This window comes from Coregonus lavaretus (genome assembly GCF_964263955.1).
Source record: "Coregonus lavaretus genome assembly, chromosome: 21".
NCBI lineage: Eukaryota > Metazoa > Chordata > Actinopteri > Salmoniformes > Salmonidae > Coregonus > Coregonus lavaretus.
Window position 1 is genome coordinate 13,444,788 of NC_140008.1, and position 19,987 is coordinate 13,464,774.

Here is a 19,987-nt window from a genome sequence, read left to right on the forward strand (position 1 = left end):
TGCATTCGGACAGGTAGCTTACTCCTGGCATCTGTCAAACCTAGATTTGTCTGTCGGACTGCCAGACGGTGCAGGGTGATTAATCACTACAGAGAACATGTTTCCACACTCCAGAGTCCAATGAGCTTTACACCACTCTAGCCGACGCTTGGCATTGCGCATGGTGATCTTAGGCTTGTGTGCGGCTGCTCGGCCATGGAAACCCGTTTCATGAAGCTCCTGACAAACAGTTCTTGTCCTGACGTTGCTTCCAGAGGCAGTTTGGAACTCGGTGGTGAGTGTTTCAACCGAGGACAGACAATGTTTACGCGATATGCTCTTCAGCATTCAGCGGTCCCATTCTGTGAGCTTGTGAGGCCTACCATTTCGCAGCTGAGCCGTTGTTACTCCTAGACGTTTCCACTTCACAATAACAGCACTCACAGTTGACCGAGGCAGCTTTAGCAGGGCAGAAATTTGACGAACTGACTTGTGGACAGTGCCACGTTGAAAGTCACTGAGCTCTTCACTAAGGCCATTCTACTGCCAGTGTTTGTCTATAGAGATTTCTTGGCTGTGTGCTCAATTTTATACACTTGTCAGCAACGGGTGTGGCTGAAGTAGCCCAATCCACTAATTTGAAGGGGTGTTCACAATCACATACCTTTGTATATATAATGTTTTTTGGAAAAATGCAATTTCTGTCTGATAATTTCATTCTCACATATCTGATACTGTGAGATAACTGGTGTGTTTGGTCCTTGTCTGTGATGTGACAGAAATGCAAGCCCTGTCAGTTTCTTGCCAAGAAATCTACAGCACCATTCACTGTGGATCAGACTTATTATTAAATATCATGCCTCTCTTTTGTTTTGTACAGTTGAGAACCTTATTTGGTCTTTGAAGTTGATTTCTCTGGCACGTCATGCATTTAGATATTAATCTAAAGAAGTATGTACACACAGGTTACATCAACAAATTTAATCAAAGTTTAAACAATATAACACAATTTCAAGAGCACCGATTTTAACATCAAAGTTGAAACAGTTCATCAGTGTCTTGACTACAAAGCTGCCACAGCTAAGGTGAACAGAGCTGTGCACAAGCTGCATCAAAGCCAACATTCCTGCTTCCATTTCAACTAATGTCTATCTGTTAGTTAAATGAACAGAACATCACCAAGAGAAAGGGTTTCTTCGTTTATATTTCACAACTAACTCATGCTCCACTTCTAACCAAATAGGCCTACACATGGATATGCATACTATTGCATACACAGTATATTGTTGTTTTTTGTAAATAATTGTTTTTAAGGGTTGGTTTATAAAAAGTAAACTACTTGATGTATGCTTTGTCAGCTGAGCCTCTTTCCCGCCAGCGTCTCAATGGTATTATTTTCATTTTGTGTGAAGCTATTTTATTGATTTCATTCTGTATTCAAATGGTAAAATTGTGATTCTCAATTATTTAGGCCTAGATTCAATCATATCAAGTGTAACCGGAGCCGACACCCGCATAGCTGATGTTTTGGCGGTGTCATAGGTGTAACTGTGTAGGAGCTTTCAAATCGTTTAGTTCAGAACGACAAACTGTAGGCTATATAGAAATAATTAAATTAAATACAATTCTAGGACTTGATTCCTGTCAGAGGTGTTCATAAGAGGTGCATCAACCATTCCGGATTTGTTCACGGTATTACATTTCACGGAAAACATGAGTAGGCTAAAGGGTTTTAAATGATTGAAAACAATACATCATTGTATATTTTAAACTGTATTTTAGCAACCGAATCTTTTACATTTCGAATTTATGTATCATTAAAAATTAACATAATTTGTTTGTGTAATTCCAGATGTTTTGTCACATAAAACATTACATTTTCAAAGATAGACTTCAAACTATTATGTTGAGGTGGTGGGCATGCGGTTTGGTGATGTGGGGGGTTGTGTCCAGTTTTGCGTAACATGACTGGCTGTCGTAGGATACAGAAGTGGGAATGGCTACAACAGCTCAAGGCGTGGTGGCCGAAATTTGATTCGCGTTTAAAAGGCCCAGCAGCTCAGAAATCAAGAAGAGTTCGTTGGAGTCCTTTCCCGTCAGAGTCAGGTAGCACCTTATTAGGCCTACGGAGAGGCCCTCAACTCTGTCCCTCTGGCACTGTAACTAGGGCCAAGGCGCGCACATAGGGGCTGTGCAATGCACACTCCCGTCCATGCGCTCCTCTTCAACAGAGTCAACCAGTCTCTGGTTTTCAGTCCTACGGATGAACCGATCATGGGGATACTTGGCAATGGCACCATCCTCCCGAACGGGAGCGATCCTTTTGGAAGAAACGAAGAGGTCGCCAAAATAGAGATAACGGTCCTCAGCATCACCTTTGTGGTGGCCGTGATTGGGAACGTCAGTGTCTTGCTGGCCATGTACAACACCAAGAAAAAGACGTCGAGAATGCACCTTTTCATCCGGCACCTCAGCATAGCTGACCTGGTGGTCGCTTTCTTCCAGGTCCTGCCGCAGCTCTGCTGGGAGATCACCTTTCGCTTCTACGGGCCAGATTTCCTGTGCAGGATAGTGAAGCACCTCCAGGTGATGGGCATGTTCGCCTCCACCTACATGATGGTGATGATGACCTTGGACCGTTACATCGCCATCTGTCACCCTCTGAAGACCCTTCAGCAGCCCACCCAGAGGTCCTACATCATGATCATCAGCACCTGGATGTGTAGTCTGGTCCTCAGCATGCCGCAGTACTTTATCTTCTCTCTGAGTGAGATCAAGAACGGCTCGGATGTCTACGACTGCTGGGGCCACTTCATAGAACCGTGGGGCGTAAAGGCGTACATCACTTGGATAACCGTCGGCATATTCCTCATCCCGGTGTTCATTCTGATGATATGCTACGGGTTCATCTGCCACAGCATATGGAAGAACATCAGATATAAGACCAGAAAGACACCAGCGGGAGGTGCGTCTAAAAACGGTCTGATGGGAATGAACTCCGTTAGCAACGTTACCACTATATCCAGAGCGAAGTTGAGAACTGTCAAAATGACTTTTGTAATTGTCCTCTTTTACATAATATGCTGGTCACCTTTTTTCATCGTGCAGATGTGGTCGGTGTGGGATGAGAGTTTCGCATGGGACGGTAAGTGACTTCTCTGTATTGGGGAAGGTAGATTGGATTGCGCACACAAAATCAACAGATGAAGCTTGATATAGAATTAATAACATGAGCTATCTTCACTCAATTATGTTTTTCTCCCTCTACTAATAACTGATGTTAAAGCCACAGTCTATATAGGAGATTGGGCAAAGCGTTTGGTGATGTATCCATTCTGTGCCCCAAAAAATATTGCTTTTACTCATTAACTGGGATGAATATTTTAATGAATGTCAATGAGAATTGACGTGGAATATGTATACACTTGAAGCAGTATAGAAATTAATCTATATATATCATGGTAAAAAAAAAAATATATATACAGTTGAAGTCTGAAGATTATATACACTTAGGTTGGAGTCATTAAAAGTCGTTTTTCATCCACTCCACAAATGTCTTGTTAACAAACTATAGTTTTGGCAAGTCGGTTAGGACATCTACTTTGTGCATGACACAAGTCATTTTTCCAACAATTGTTTACAGACAGATTATTTCACTTATAATTCACTGTATCACAATTCCAGTGGGTCAGAAGTTTACATACACTAAGTTGACTGGGCCTTTAAACAGCTTGGAAAATTCCAGAAAATGATGTCATGGCTTTAAAAACTTCTGATAGGCTAATTGACATCATTTGAGTCAATTGGAGGTGTACCTGTGGATGTATTTCAAGGCCTACCTTCAAACTAAGTGCCTCTTTGCTTGACATCATGGGAAAATCTAAAGAAATCAGAAAGATGTCAGAAAAAAATGTGTAGACTTCCACAAGTCTGGTGCATTCTTGGGAGCAATTTCCAAACGCCTGAAGGTACCACGCTCATCTGTACAAACAATAGTATACAAGTATAAACACCATGGGACCACGCAGCCGTCATACCGCTAGAGATTAACGTACTTTGGTGCGTAAAGTGCAAATCAATCCCAGAACAACAGCAAAAGACCTTGTGAAGATGCTGGAGGAAACAGGTACAAAAGTATCTATATCCACAGTAAAACGAGTCCTATATCGACATAACCTGAAAGGCCGCTCAGCAAGGAAGAAGCCACTGCTCCAAAACCGACATAAAAAAGCCAGACTACGGTTTGCAACTGCACATGGGGACAAAGATCATACTTTTTGGAGAAATGTCCTCTGGTCTGATGAAACAAAAATAGAGCTGTTTGGCCATAATGACCATCATTATGTTTGGAGTAAAAAGGGGGGCTTGCAAGCCGAAGAACAACATCCCAACCGTGAAGCACGGGGGTGGCAGCATCATGCTGTGGGGGTGCTTTGCTGCAGGAGGGACTGGTGCACTTCACAAAATAGATGGCATCATGAGGATGGAAAATTATGTGGATATATTAAAGCAACATTTCAAGACATCAGTCAGGAAGTTAAAGCTTGGTCGCAAATGGGTCTTCCAAATGGACAATGACCACAAGCATACTTCCAAAGTTGTGGCAAAATGGCTTAAGGACAACAAAGTCAAGGTATTGGAGTGGCCATCACAAAGCACTGACCTCAATCCTATAGAAAATTCTGACCCACTGGGAATGTGATGAAAGAAATAAAAGCTGAAATAAATCTTTCTCTCTACTATTATTCTGACATTTCACATTCTTAAAATAAAGTGTTGATCCTAACTGACCTAAGACAGGGAATTTTTACTAGGATTAAATGTCAGGAATTGTGAAAAACTGGCTAAGGTGTATGTAAACTTCGGACTTCAACTGTATAGATAGTTGCAACCCAATCTCACACTCAATTCATGCAAATATGTACAAAAAGTATTTCAGCAGATTTCGTGGGTTTTTGTGAGTTTTTGTGTGGCTTAATTTGTGTGAAAATACACACATTTTTGTGCAACTTCATTCATAGGAAAATACCTTTTTGGGGGCAAACTTCGGAAACAATCTTTTGAAAGTTATTAGCGCAATGCATGATGGGCAATGGTGTTCTACACTGCCTTTTTTTTTTGGGTCACACATTTATTTATATATTAAAAAAAACATGTTAACAACCCAATATTGTTAATCAACCAGGTTGTCACCGAAATAATTATAATATAATAGTACGTTGTTTTTTTATTAATGCCAATACTGTTTTCTATGCTTGTTTTCGCTTAATAGTTTGGAGTACTGGTGCCCTTTTTCGTGTAGGCAACAGTAGGCCTACACAATTTTCTTCATAACACATTTCATATTTCCTGGAGCCTACATTACAACATTTAATACATGGCTCCACTTTTTCGTGTACATTACACCATTTCTTTCATAATGCATTTTCATAATGCAATTTTATGAGGGTTGCCAGATTGGAGAAAAAAAAAACGTGTTTTTTGTGGGATAGATGAAGGTATTTGATTGGGAAATGGGGATACATTTTTATAATGGGAAATTATAATACACACCACAATACACACACACACACACACACACACAAACAAACACTTACACACACTCACTTTGTTTATACTCACATTATAGCCAAATCTTGACTTTTGTATGAATTATTTTTTGTATCTAGTTGTCATGTATTCATTACCCCCAGTCAAATTCATTTTGACTGGTAGTGTAACTATACATGAGCTGGACATGATCCCAACACTGCCAATAAAATAGAGTGGAAGAAAGTGAAAGCTGCAACAGGGACTCTAACCAGGGCTCATATGTGGCAAAGTGAGCTCTAACGGCCGATGCCATGAAAGCCTAGCAGGCCTCTGTGCAGAGGCAGTAGGCCTACAATGCTGGCATATGCCCTGTTAAAATAGCCTTAGTATATACCATGATTGACACGACCGTAATAGTCATCATGAAACGGCCTTGGAAGTGCCATAAGTGTAAGCCAACATAATTCATTATTTTACATTAACCTGTTTAACTGCATTGATATGGCTTAATTGATCATAGTCCAGTTGCAAATACCATGCAGTTGCACCTGGGGAATTTAAACCAAACAGATCTTTTTCCCAGGTCTTCTGTTTCCCCATATTTATTGATGAATTAATTTCCCATCATGAAAATGTATCCCCATTCCCCAATCAAATACCTTCATCGATACCACAAAAAAAAAGACAAATACAGCTTCAATCTGGCAACCCACATAAAATCTGACATAGCACCAGTATCCCAAAGTATTAAGCGAAAACAAGCATAGAAAACAGCATTGGCATTAATAAAAATTTAAATATAACATAAGGCTACTATACTATTACAAGTATTTCGGTGACAACCTGGTTGATTAACAATATTGGGTTGTTAATACGTTTTTATATATATATACAGTGAGGGAAAAAAGTATTTGATCCCCTGCTGATTATGTACGTTTGCCCACTGACAAAGAAATTATCAGTCTATAATGTTAATGGTAGGTTTATTTGAACAGTGAGAGACAGAACAACAACAAAAAAATCCAGAAAAACGCATGTCAAAAATGTTATAAATTGATTCGCATTTTAATGAGGGAAATAAGTATTTGACCCCCTCTCAATCAGATAGATTTCTGGCTCCCAGGTGTCTTTTATACAGGTAACGAGCTGAGATTAGGAGCACTCCTTTTAAGAGTGTGCTCCTAATCTCAGCTTGTTTATTGTATAAAAGACTCTCCACCATGGCCAAGACCAAAGAGCTCTCCAAGGATGTCAGGGACAAGATTGTAGACCTACACAAGGCTGGAATGGGCTACAAGACCATCGCCAAGCAGCTTGGTGAGAAGGTGACAACATATAAAAATTATAGACTGATCATGTCTTTGTCAGTGGGCAAACTTACAAAATCAGCAGGGGATCAAATACTTTTTTCCCTCACTGTATATATATATATAAATATAAATAAATGAGGGACACAAAAAAAGGCAGTGTAGAACACCATTGCCCAAAATGCATTGCTCCAATAACTTTCAAAAGATTGTTCAGTAGTTTCCCCTCAAAAATGTATTTGCCTATGAATGAAGTCGCGCAAAAATGAGTATCTTTTCCTACGAATTAAGTCGCACAAAAATGTGTGTATTTTCACACGAATTAAGCCACACAAAAACGCACAAAAACACACGAAATCTGCTGAAATACTTTTTGTACATATTTGCACGAATTGAGTGTGAGATTGTGTTGATATAATTGTGCATAATCCTTTATTGAGCACCACCCTCACCGCATAATTCCGTTACAAAATTTAAACACAGAATACATAGAATCGAAATAATAATAAAAAAATAATTTAAGTGGAAATGTAGCTAAATAGGCATAACATGTATGGTGTCCTGACATCATAGACAAAGTCATTTTAATCCTGTCCCATAATGTTTTTTATTTACCACACTATATGGAGATGTCAGGTGTTTAAATATAGATCAGCGTGTAATTGTTTGCGTTTAGTGATTGTGATTTCACTGCACCGTTGACTTATATCCCAGCTGTTGGACTAATTAGTTGTCTTTTGGTAATTTCCTTTTTTTCCTTTCCTTCCAGAATCTGAGAACACTGCTGTCACATTGTCTGCGCTCCTCGCGAGTTTAAACAGCTGCTGTAACCCGTGGATATACATGATCTTCAGCGGGCATCTCCTTCACGACTTTACTCTCTGTTTCCCGTGCTGTAATAAATTACGTTACAAGTTCAAGAAAGAGGACTCGGAAAGCAGTCTCCGGAGAAATACGGTTTTGACAAAAATGACCAACCGAAGCCCAACGTGCAGTTCGGGCACTTGGAAAGACACTGACAACTACCCCAAGGTCTCCATTCAATCTAGCCAAGTGGATACCTAACACAGCGCGTTAAACGAACAAACACAAGCTAGTGATTATTTATTGATTGACTCTTATTGACTTGATAGTTATAAGACTTTCAAGGTACAACTTTAAAACGGGTTGGAATCTGACAATGATTGACTGATGTGTCTCTAAAATAGATGAGCGATTACACAGTTGTTTTGGGATATATTGTCTGGTATGCCATTTGGTTGGCCAGTCAGAAAAACATCTCAAGAATGAAGTCTTGAGAAAGTAAGAGTGATAAGCTAAAATCACAAAGTGATAAGCTATTTCCTCTGGTAAAAAATGTTATAAGGTGAAGATTCTCTTTTATGTGCCATATAGTCTACAGGCCAGTGTTTCAACAGGTTCCAAACCTGATTCTCTGGAGTCTAATATAGTTTATAATGCGTGAAATACATCAGATCTGAATTTGAAAATGTAAAGTAGAAAAGAAACAGATGAACTATCTAAATACCAACAGCTATATCACTTGAGTAAAAAAAAAAAAAAAACGTTAGAACATTCCACAATCCCAGGGTCCTCTTTTCAATGCACTCATGACTTTCCAGTCTAGGAATTTCTACAGCAAAACCCAGACTAATTCAGATGACATGACAGATCTCAGTGACCAAGGACCCTGGATTAGATCACAGTCATGCCATTAAGATAGTGCACTTTTTTAATAACGTTAGGCAAATGGTTGCCGTCTGTGTTGGCCATATTTCCCCAGTGAGCCACTCACTCAGTGTGAATTAAAAACGAATTGGGCATGGAGGGTTTACAAAGCAACAGAGGTGTCTGCCTGCCTGGTGGATTTCTACACAGACACCCAAGGCCAGGGGTGCAACTTTGGTTTTAGAAGTGGGGGGGACTTTTTTTATGCAGTGGATAAACACTCCAAACAGCCTACCCGACCGCTCGGAGGCGTCCGCATGGTCCTAAAGCACACCATTGCCCTGTTTTGTATCACATTCCAATGATAAAACTGGGGGGTACAAAAATGCGATTTCAGAATGTCCCCAGTGAAAGTTGTGCCTCTGCCCCAGGCAATGTTCCCTCTAAACTGAGGGGGCGTGTAGTATCCCCGAGACTGCCGCGAAGCTCCCACAGGACTGCTGCCCAGAAGAAATATCAGCCCATGCAGAGGAGCACGAGATTTACTTCACTCATCTTTCTAGAGAAGTGGTCACCAATTGGTCAATTGCAATCGACTGGTCGATCTCCAAGGCATTCCTAGTCGATCGCCAAACATTTCTGTAAAAAACAACAACGATAAAGCCTTGTGTTCCTATTTTTGGCAGTAGGTGCACCTGATTCAGCTGCCCTGCGCGAACTGTTGCCATTTTGAACCATTTCATGTGTTTGAAGGTACAAACTCTGCCTTCCCGGCGGGCCCAGGGAACAAATCAAATGCACTATAAACCTACCAATGGCCAATCGGATGGCTCAGATTACTGTGTCTGCAGTAACGTAACAGGCATAAAAGAAAGCTACAGCAAAGTTGATACTGTGAGATTTCAAAACATTTAGAACCATGACTAGAGAGAGACTGTCAACGAATACAGCAAAGAGCTGCTGTTTTTATGATTGAGTTCATGTTTAAGTTCTTACTCAGCACTGTCAACACTTTGTATTCAACAGTTTTATAAGACATAAAATGCGCGTTCTTCCTATTTCCACTCAGCGCTACAACAAGCACTGCAGCCGTAATGAATGAGTAGGAAAATGTATCGATAGGCTTTCATTGTTGTTATTATTAGCGGATTGGGTATTTTCTAATACAGAAGAATAGTTCACTTTCGTTGTTCATAGGAGTAACAACATGAATTTGTGCCTGAGGCAGAAATAATGCGGTGCAACTGGAAGACGGTGTCAGTGTCAGTGGAGGAAAGGGAGAGTGGAGGGATGTTCAGAGGCGGACCCTCAGTCTGCTGCTCTCTCACTCCACTGAGACTGACCATCAGCAAATTATTTAAATGTACAGTGCATTCGGAAAGTATTCAGACCCCTTGACTTTTTCCACATTTTGTTACGTTACAGCCTAAATTTTTTAGAATAAAATACAAAATCTACACAATACCCCATAATGACAAAGCGAAAACAGGTTTTTAGACATTTCTGCACATTTATTAAAAATAAACATACCTTATTTACATAAGTAAAGATCCTTTGCTATCAGACTCGAAATTGAGCTCAGGTGCATCCTGTTTCCATTGACCATCCTTGAGATGTTTCTACAACTTGATTGGAGTCCACCTGTGGTGAATTAAATTGATTGGAAATGATTTGGAAAGGAACACACCTGTCTATATAAGGTCCAACTGTTGACAGTGCATGTCAGAGTAAAAACCAAGCCATGAGGTCGAAAGGAATTGTCCGTAGAGCTCTGAGACAGGATTGTGTCGAGGCACAGATCTGGGGAAGGGTACCAAAACATTTCTGCAGCTTTGAAGGTCCCCAAGAACACAGTGGCTTCCATCATTCTTAAATGGAAGAAGTTTGGAACCACCAAGACTCTTCCTAGAGCTGGCCGCCCAGCCAAACTGAGCAATCGGTGGAGAAGGGCCTTGGTCAGGGAGGTGACCAAGAACCCAATGGTCACTCTGACAGAGCTCCAGAGTTCCTCTGTGGAGATGGGAGAACCTTCTAGAAGGACAACCATCTCTGCAGCACTCCACCAATCAGGCCTTTATGGTAGAGTGGCCAGAAAGAAGCCACTCCTCAGTAAAAGGCACATGACAGCCCACTTGGAGGTTGCCAAAAGGCACCTAAAGGACTCTCAGACCATGAGAAACAAGATTCTCTGGTCTGATGAAACCAAGATTGAACTCTTTGGCCTGAATGCCAAGTGTCATGTCTGGAGGAAAACTGACACCATCCCTACGGTAAAGCATGGTGGTGGCAGCATCATGCTGTGGGGATGTTTTTCAGCGGCAGGGACTGGGAGACTAGTCAGGATCGAGGGAAAGATGAACGGAGCAAAGTACAGAGAGATCCTTGATGAAAACCTGCTCCAGAGCGCTCAGGACCTCAGACTGGGGTGAAGGTTCACCTTCCAACAGGACAACGACCCTAAGTACACAGCCAAGACAACGCAGGAGTGGCTTCGGGACAAGTCTCTGAATGTCCTTGAGTGGCCCAGCCAGAGCCTGGACTTGAACCCGATCTAACATCTCTGGAGACACTTGAAAATAGCTGTGCAGCAACGCTCCCCATCCAACCTGACAGAGCTTGAGAGGATCTGCAGAGAAGAATGTGAGAAACTCCCCACATACAGGTGTGCCAAGCTTGTAGCGTCATACCCAACAAAGTACTGAGTAAAGGGTCGGAATACTTATGTAAATGTGTTATTATTATTTTTTTATGGGGTATTGTGTGTAGATTGATGAGGGAAAAAAACGATTTAATCAATTTTAGAATAAGGCTGTAACGTAAGAAAACATGGAAAAAGTCAAGGGGACTGAATACTTTCCGAATGCACTGTATATACTGTGTCACAGTTCCTCTCATAGCCTCCCCAGCCTTAGCAACATTTGAAAAAATACACATTCCACAGCACGGGCTACGTGGGGAAAGAACTCACACACAGAAACACTTCTTGACTTCCTGCCTGGGGAAACCTATTGTTTTGGACACAGCACGCATGATAACACCAGGCTACACATTTTGCTGTACATTCATGCCTATGTATTCTATAGGATGTGACTGACAATACAAGCTTTTATTTTCCATCGATTTCATTGTGTATCAAAAGGAAAATACTGGCGTAAAATATTAAACCTAAAGTATAGGTTTTCCAATTTGTATATACTGTATAATTGGAATATATATTTGTATAGAACACATTTTGCCCAGGTTGAAGATATCTATATGAATAATTTATGTAAAGTTGTGTAATGTGACTTTGTATCTATTTTCCCTTGCACACATTGTAAAGACAATACATATTGCAGAACATATAAAGAAAATATGCTATACAAACTTTACATTGTAATGCCTCTGTCTGTTTTTTGAAATAAGTGTCACGATCGTCGGTGAGAGAGGAGGACCAAGGCGCAGCGTTGAATGCGAACATATTTATTTATATAATGATCACACGATCAAAACAACAAAACGAAAACGTGACGTCCCTGGTTACATACACAAACCAACACGGAACAAGAAACCACAATGAATGAATGCCTAACGGCTACCTAAGTATGACTCCCAATCAGAGACAACGAGCTACAGCCGTCTCTGATTGGGAGCCACCCTGGCCAACATAGATATACAAAAAACTAGAATACCCAAAGGAAACTCACACCCTGGCTCAACATACAAGTGTCCCCAGAGCCAGGGCGTGACAATAAGTAACAAAGGAGCCACTACTGGTAAGAGGAACCCATGTGACATGTCTGAAATGGCACCCTATTCCCTATATAGTGTACTGCTTTTTACCAGGGCTCACAGGGCTCAAAAGTAGATCAAACGTAGTGCCCTATATAGGGAACAGGATGCCAATTTCAGATGCACACTTGGAAACGTGGTAACTGCTGCAGGAGCTTCACTCAGCCTGGGAGGAGGTGATGTTCAAGGTTTTTTTACATCAACTCTCTGTGAGCAGCAGCATAGCATCTCTCTCTCTCTCCCATAGCCCTGAGTGGCCATGTATGGGTCAATACCAACCACATCTGGGTTCAAATAGGATTCAGGTGGGCAGTGTTGGCATTTCTAGAGACTATTTATTTTGTTTATTTTGTGTAATATATCTTTTTTCCATTTCTTTATTTTTTCTACAAAACATACATACATGCGAACGACAACTTACAGACACCTACAAACAATGAATACATCTCTTCTGCCCAGACCTGCATGATCACACCTCCATCCCTAGTGCCTGCATTATTGTTTGCCACATGGTCTTAAATTGGACCAATTTGTTTTTCTCAGTCGCCCATGCTATTTCAATATTTCAATAATAAATCATTAGATTTTTCCATTGTGTCAATGATGGCGGATTGATTGACTTCCAAGTTTTTAGTATAAGTTTTTTCAAAAAGAGTGATGAGAAGAATCGTCCATCTCATTGGGTATCTCATTAACCCCCCATATGTCATGTCTTGAAGTATGCAGACAGATCGATTAAAAGTACTTTTACATTGTAATACTTCTGACTGACAACTTTCTAGCTCCGCCCACAACTTCAGAACTTTATAGGATTCCCAGAAAGCATGGATTATTGAGTCATTATACAACGGGTGGGTCTAATTCTGAATGCTGATTGGTTAAAACCGCATTCCAGCCGGTGTCTATTTCACAAGTTACCACCGGCTAAATCTATGACATTAAAATGCCTATTTACTCTGTTCCATCTGACTGCGCAATCCACTGTCTCATCAGTCCAGCCAGGCAATTTATAAACTTGATCTCCACTATAAAAAGCATCTAGACATTATCTCACATTTCTTTTAGACTAACATTTAGTTTTCAACAGCGGAGATTTGTATAAACCTTGCTGTCTGTCTCTCCGACATTTGCAACATTGTTTCAATATTCAAATTTCATCTCCAGCTGTCCCATAGTAATGAACGTGTCGGGAAGAGGCAGACAGGCAGGCAGCGTTTCTCATCCAGTCGAAATCATGAATCAGCTGGCATAATTTTTATGGATATATACAAAGAAATGTCAATTGAAAAAAGGTCTAACGAAACGAGAGCACATTCTCTATGCCAGGAGAAATCGCGCCTCATTAGCTCATTGTTATGGATGTATCCAAATTAATGTCACTAGAAAACTGCTTAAACAAATGCAGCTACTGTTCTTATTCTGGCTGCACTGTTTGACGTGACTGTATATTGGCCGTAGTTGGCTAGCTAGCAAGCAAGGGATAAGAACGTTGCCCTCACATCCTTACCCACCCAGGCCCAGCTTATCCCAAACCTCCACCTTCTCATACACATCTACACTCCTCTATACATTCACCCACAACATACACCCCCCACCTCATTTCAGTTGAATCCATTCAGTTGTACAACTGACTAGGTATCCCCCTTTCACCTTTCCAGCACACTCACTTTCTCCCACCCGCCCTCCCACACACATCCACATTCACCCTACCTCACTCTCCCCTTCATATACACCGACACCCACTCACACTCTCTCGCCCACACACACACACATCCATAGAACAATTATTGATCATTATTGACTTACATGGTATATATCTTCTTTTATATTGTCCTTTCAGTGTCCATGTATCTCATTGGCATCGACTAATTCTATAGTTACTTTCTAGAGAAGAACAGTTACTTGGGGACAATAGAGTAAATTGTATTGGGGGGAGGAATATGGTCTCAATTTACCATAAGCTGGTCTTGGGCATCACTGTATGTAGCCTAGTGCGCTTATAATTAGTTTCTGCTTCTGACACTCATTAGGGCACTGGGCTCTCTTTCAACTGGAAAGGTTTCCTGCAGCCTGTTCATGGCTTCATCAGCGCTTGTGAACTCCATTCTCTGTGTTCCCTTCCATACCCACAGTACTTTTGGGAATCGGAGTTGAGACTTGATCCCTTTTTCCTCCAGTGACTGTCTGATCGGAATGAATTGCTGGCGTTTCTTCCTCAGTCTAGCAGGTAGGTCCTGGATGAATCGAATGGACTGGGCCTGGACCTTATTCTCCTTTTCCCCCTGTGCCTTCAGAATGTTGACTTTGGTCTGATATTTCCACAGCTTAAAGATTACCATGCAAGGGTATTTAGCGTTCTTCTGCTTCACGCCGATCCGATGGCATCGCTCCAGATCTTCCGGCAACACCTCCATGCCAAGCTCCTCCAATATCAGCTTGATCACGTATCTGGAAAGGTCCCCTTTTTCCTCGTCCTCCAGTAGGGACGATATTCTCATATTATTTTGTCTCAATCTGTTTTTGAGCTGATTCAGTTCATCTTCTAAAGTTTGCACTTTCCAGAAGGCCAGTTTTGTTGTCTTGTTCGTCCACGCGCCGGCCCTGTATATGCATATCTGATCCGATAGACTCCACTTTCCCCGGGAGCAAATCAACCTTTTTAACAACAGACTGTTACAGTTTGTTTGTTTTGGTGAACATTGAAAGCATTTTAACTATGTTTTCCTGGATATCCTTCAGCTGTTTGCTGCTCTCATTTGCATCTCCAAGTTGTGCTTTGTCTTTTCCTCTAAGGGAAGCCATGGCGTGTTGAGCTCGAATCTCAGCGTCGCTCCACTCACAGATTGGTTCGCTGTTGTGAATAACTGACCGCTCACTCTCTCCCGGTTACTTGGTGATATATTGATCTATCGATTTTAAAGGCTTAATTTAAACTTATATTGCCTGCTCATATAAACACAGTCTTGTTGGTACAAAACGGAGCTACTCTCTCTCCATGCGTCCTATCGGTACGCGCATGCGCCTTCCACCACTATAGACTATTTCATTAGTTCTGTTAGGTCAGACAAGCTCAATCAAGCACAGATAAAGTATTTTGAAATATTTCAAATATCAAATCAAATCAAATCAAATTTTATTGGTCACATGCGCCGAATACAACAGGTGCAGACATTACAGTGAAATGCTTACTTACAGCCCTTAACCAACAGTGCATTTATTTTAAACAAAAAAGTAAGAATAAAACAACAACAAAAAAGTGTTGAGAAAAAAAGAGCAGAAGTAAAATAAAGTGACAGTAGGGAGGCTATATATACAATAAAATAAAGTGACAGTAGGGAGGCTATATATACAGGGGGGTACCGTTGCATAGTCAATGTGCGGGGGCACCGGCTAGTTGAGGTAGTTGAGGTAAAATGTACATGTGGGTAGAGTTAAAGTGACTATGCATAAATACTTAACAGAGTAGCAGCAGCGTAAAAAGGATGGGGTGGGGGGGCAGTGCAAATAGTCCGGGTAGCCATGATTAGCTGTTCAGGAGTCTTATGGCTTGGGGGTAGAAGCTGTTGAGAAGTCTTTTGGACCTAGACTTGGCACTCCGGTACCGCTTGCCGTGCGGTAGCAGAGAGAACAGTCTATGACTAGGGTGGCTGGAGTCTTTGACAATTTTGAGGGCCTTCCTCTGACACCGCCTGGTATAGAGGTCCTGGATGGCAGGGAGCTTTGCCCCAGTGATGTACTGGGCCGTACGCACTACCCTCAGTGATGTACTGGGCCGTACTACTTGAACCCAGGTCTGATACCAAGACCAACCACCATAACGTAAGCCAGATAGCCTGGTATTGTGGGTAGGGTAGGGGACATTCTTATACTTTGTGTGATTGTGTGAAATGGGCCGGAACAAGCCGGGGCCCAGCCAGCGAGATATTGTCAGATAGTGTTGTCAACCTCTGCGACATCTGGCAACCCCAACATCTGGCAACCCCAACATTTGTCAACCCCAACCAGACTGAGTTCACAGGGTTTCTGTGACAAGGAGTCCAGAAGGGTAGCATGGAGGATGGAGGTGTCTCCGATACCCAACCTGGCAACCTCTCTGCGTCTCATTGGCCACACCAATGAACAGGCCCAGTCTCTAACCCTTTGAAAGGCTAGCGATGACAAAATGTCTCACACTAGTGGTCAGAGGTTATCGCTCAGACAGAGTTGTCTGTTGTCTGTGCCTAAAAATGTTTGTACCATGTTTGTGCTGCTACCATGTTGTGCTACTGCCATGTTGTGTTGCTACCGTGTTGTTGTCATGTTGTGTTGCTACCATGCTGTGTTGTCATGTGCTGCTGCCATGCTGTGTTGATGTCTTAGGTATCTCTTTATGTAGTGTTGTGGTGTCTGTCTTGTCGTGATGTGTGTTTTGTCCTACATTTTTAATCCCAGGCCCCGTCCCCACAGGATGCCTTTTGCCTCTTGGTAGGCCGTCATTGTACATAAGAATTTGTTCTTAATTGACTCGCCCAGTTAAATAAATGTTACATTTAAAATATATATACACACACTACCGGTCAAAAGTTTAGAACACCTACTCATCCAAGGGTTTTTCTTTATTTTTACACTTTTCTACATTGTAGAATAATAGTGAAGACATCAAAACTATGAAATAACACATATGGAATCATATAGTAACCAAAAAAGTGTTAAACAAATCAAAATATATTTTATATTTGAGATTCTTCAAATAGCCACCCTTTGCCTTGATGACAGCTTTGCACACTCATTCTCTCAACCAGCTTCACCTGGAATGCTTTTCCAACAGTCTTGAAGGAGTTCCCACATTTGCTGAGCACTTGTTGGCTGCTTTTCCTTCACTCTGCGGTCCGACTCATCCCAAAACATCTCAATTTGGTTGAGGTCGGGGGATTCTGGAGGCCAGGTCATCAGATGCAGCACTTCATCACTCTCCTTCTTGGTAAAATAGCCCTTACACAGCCTGGAGGTGTGTTGGGTCATTGTCCTGTTGAAAAACAAATGATAATCCCACTAAACCCAAACCAGATGGGATGGTGTATCGCTGCAGAATGCTGTGGTAGCCATGCTGGTTAAGTGTGCCTTGAATTCTAAATCAATCACAGACAGTGTCACCAGCAAAGCACCATAACACCTCCTCCTCCATGCTTTACGGTGTGAAATACACGTGGAGATCATCCGTTCACCCACACCGCGTCTCACAAAGACACGGCGGTTGGAACCAAAAATCTCCAATTTGGACTCCAGACCAAAGGACACATTTCCACCGGTCTAATGTCCATTGCTCGTGTTTCTTGGCCCAAGCAAGTCTCTTCTTCTTATTGGTGTCCTTTAGTAGTGGTTTCTTTGCAGCAATTCAATCATGAAGGCCTGATTCGCACAGTCTCCTTTGAACAGTTGATGTTGAGATGTGTACTTGAACTCTGTGAAGTATTTATTTGGGCTGCAATTTCTGAGGCTGGTAACTCTAATGAACTTATCCTCTGCAGCAGAGGTAACTCTGGGTCTTCCATTCCTGTGGCGGTCCTCATGAGAGCCAGTTTCATCATAGCGCTTGATGGTTTTTGTGACTGCACTTGAAGAAACTTTCATAGTTCTTGAAATGTTCCAGATTGACTGACCTTCATGTCTTAATGTAATGATGGTCTGTCATTTCGCTTTGCTTATTTGAGCTGTTCTTGCCATAATATGGACTTGGTCTTTTACCAAATAGGGCTATCTTCTGTATACCCCTCCTACCTTGTCACAACACAATTGATTGGCTCAAACGCATTAAGAAGGAATAAATTCCACAAATTAATTTTTAAGAAGGCACACCTGTTAATTGAAATGCATTTCAGGTGACTACCTCATGAAGCTGGTTGAGAGAATGCCAAGAGTGTGCAAAGCTGTCATCAAGGCAAAGGGTGGCTATTTGAAGAATCTCAAATATAAAATATATTTTGATTTGTTTAACACTTTTTTGGTTACTACATGATTCCATTTGTGTTATTTCATAATTTCGATGTCTTTACTATTATTCTACAATGTAGAAAATAGTAAAAATAAAGAAAAACCCTTGAATGAGTAGGTGTTCTAAAACTTTTGACCGGTAATGTATATATTTTTAAGAGCAGAGCGTGAGCAGCCTGCGACTGTGGGCTTCGACAGATATTGGCAGACAGCATGGAAACGAGGAGTCCATTTTCTAGATCGTCTGACAGCTCGGTTGGGAATATCCATACAGATTACACGCAGGAATTGAGGAAGATTCACACTCAATGAATGTAGACATACTGTAGCGATGAATTACTGAAAAGTAATGTATTTAAACAAATTGAGAAACAAAAGTGTACTGTACACTCCAAGTGCTACGGTAGAAAAACACTGTTCATTCGGTACACCAACTATCATTATTTTGTAATTATCATATTGGCTCTGATATTGGGTTTCAGTGAGTGTGAAGGATATTAACTTTTATAACAATAATTACATACAGTACTTTGTGAGATGTTGAGATGAAAGCTTGAATAAAGATCAATTCAGTTGACATGGCTGTGAAGTGCACTTCTTCATGAACAAAGGCTGTTGTACCTCTGTGTGGTGTTTGATTAATCTACACCTCCAGCAGAGAGAGGAGGGAAAGTAGGTTGCTATAGAAGGCAAAACACTGATTGTTCTCTGATTGATTGATTGATAACCTGCAGGGCACAGATACAGTGGAAACAGTGTTCTCTATTGGAGACTTCAGAGGGATACAGTATATCATATCTGAAACTTACCTTGCTAAGAAACATAATGATGTGATACATGTTTCTGTCTCAATTCCATCCTGCATGTTTCAATCGCTAAGAGAGTGATAAGGGAATAAACTATCGATATCATAATCTTAGATAAGATGTAACATATGATCATCAAAGTTGGCCGCGAAGACTTTTGCGATTGCTGTTGTGGGATCTTGTTTCTGTGTGTTTGGCTTGTTTGATGTTAGCCTTTAGAATTTCACGTTACGTTGCTTTTGTTGTTTTGTTCATGTACGCATACCACGCTGCACCTTGGTCCAATCCTGTATTCAACGAACGTGACAGAAGATCCCACCACCAACGGACCAAGCAGCGTGCCCAGGAGGAGCAAACACCCTGGACACAGGTGGGGAAGATGTGGTCTTGGGAGGAGATATTTGCTGGGAAAGGACCCTGGGCGAAGGTAGAAGCCCAGGTAGGAGAGGATCAACGGCGATGCCAACGGTGCCGACCGCTAAGGAAGCCCGAGAGGCAACCCCAATAAAAACATTTGGGGGGGGGCACACGGGGTGGTTGGCTAAGCAGCAGGAGGCTCGGAGAGACCTGCAGATTAGCACTCTGATAGAAGAGGCAACCACCTTACGGGGGCTGATCGCGAAGATAGAGCAGGAGAGCTCCCTTCAAGAAGAGGCGCTGCAGGAGGCCCTTAGGGAGAAGGAGTCAATGGTTGCACAGAGAGTGGAGCTGGCCAGGCAACAAGAGAAGCTGAGAGAGGAATTAACCCTCCAGCAGCAGAGAGCTCAGTCATTAGAGCAGAGGTTAGCAGAGCCAGCTACCCGCACTCGCTGTAAGGAGCGTGTGTTCATTGTGGAACCAGGTTATGCGAAGATACGCACTGTGTCGCCAGTGCGCCTTCACAGCCCAGTGCGTCTTGTGCCAGCGCCCTGCACGTGCCGTGCGAAAGTGGGCATCCAGTCAGGACGGGTTGTG

At 41.8% G+C, this 19,987-nt stretch overlaps 1 protein-coding gene across 1 annotated transcript; it reads left to right on the forward strand.

Annotated features, from left to right (window-relative positions):
• Positions 1–2,175: 2,175 nt before the first annotated feature.
• Positions 2,176–7,883, forward strand: LOC311148660 (arg8-vasotocin receptor-like; the record flags this gene model as incomplete). The annotated part of the gene is made up of 2 exons (XM_084185645.1): positions 2,176–3,124; positions 7,588–7,883. The coding sequence occupies 2 exons, from the start codon at positions 2,176–2,178 to the stop codon at positions 7,881–7,883; spliced, it is 1,245 nt and encodes a 414-aa protein (XP_084041771.1).
• Between the last annotated feature and the right edge of the window lie 12,104 nt (positions 7,884–19,987).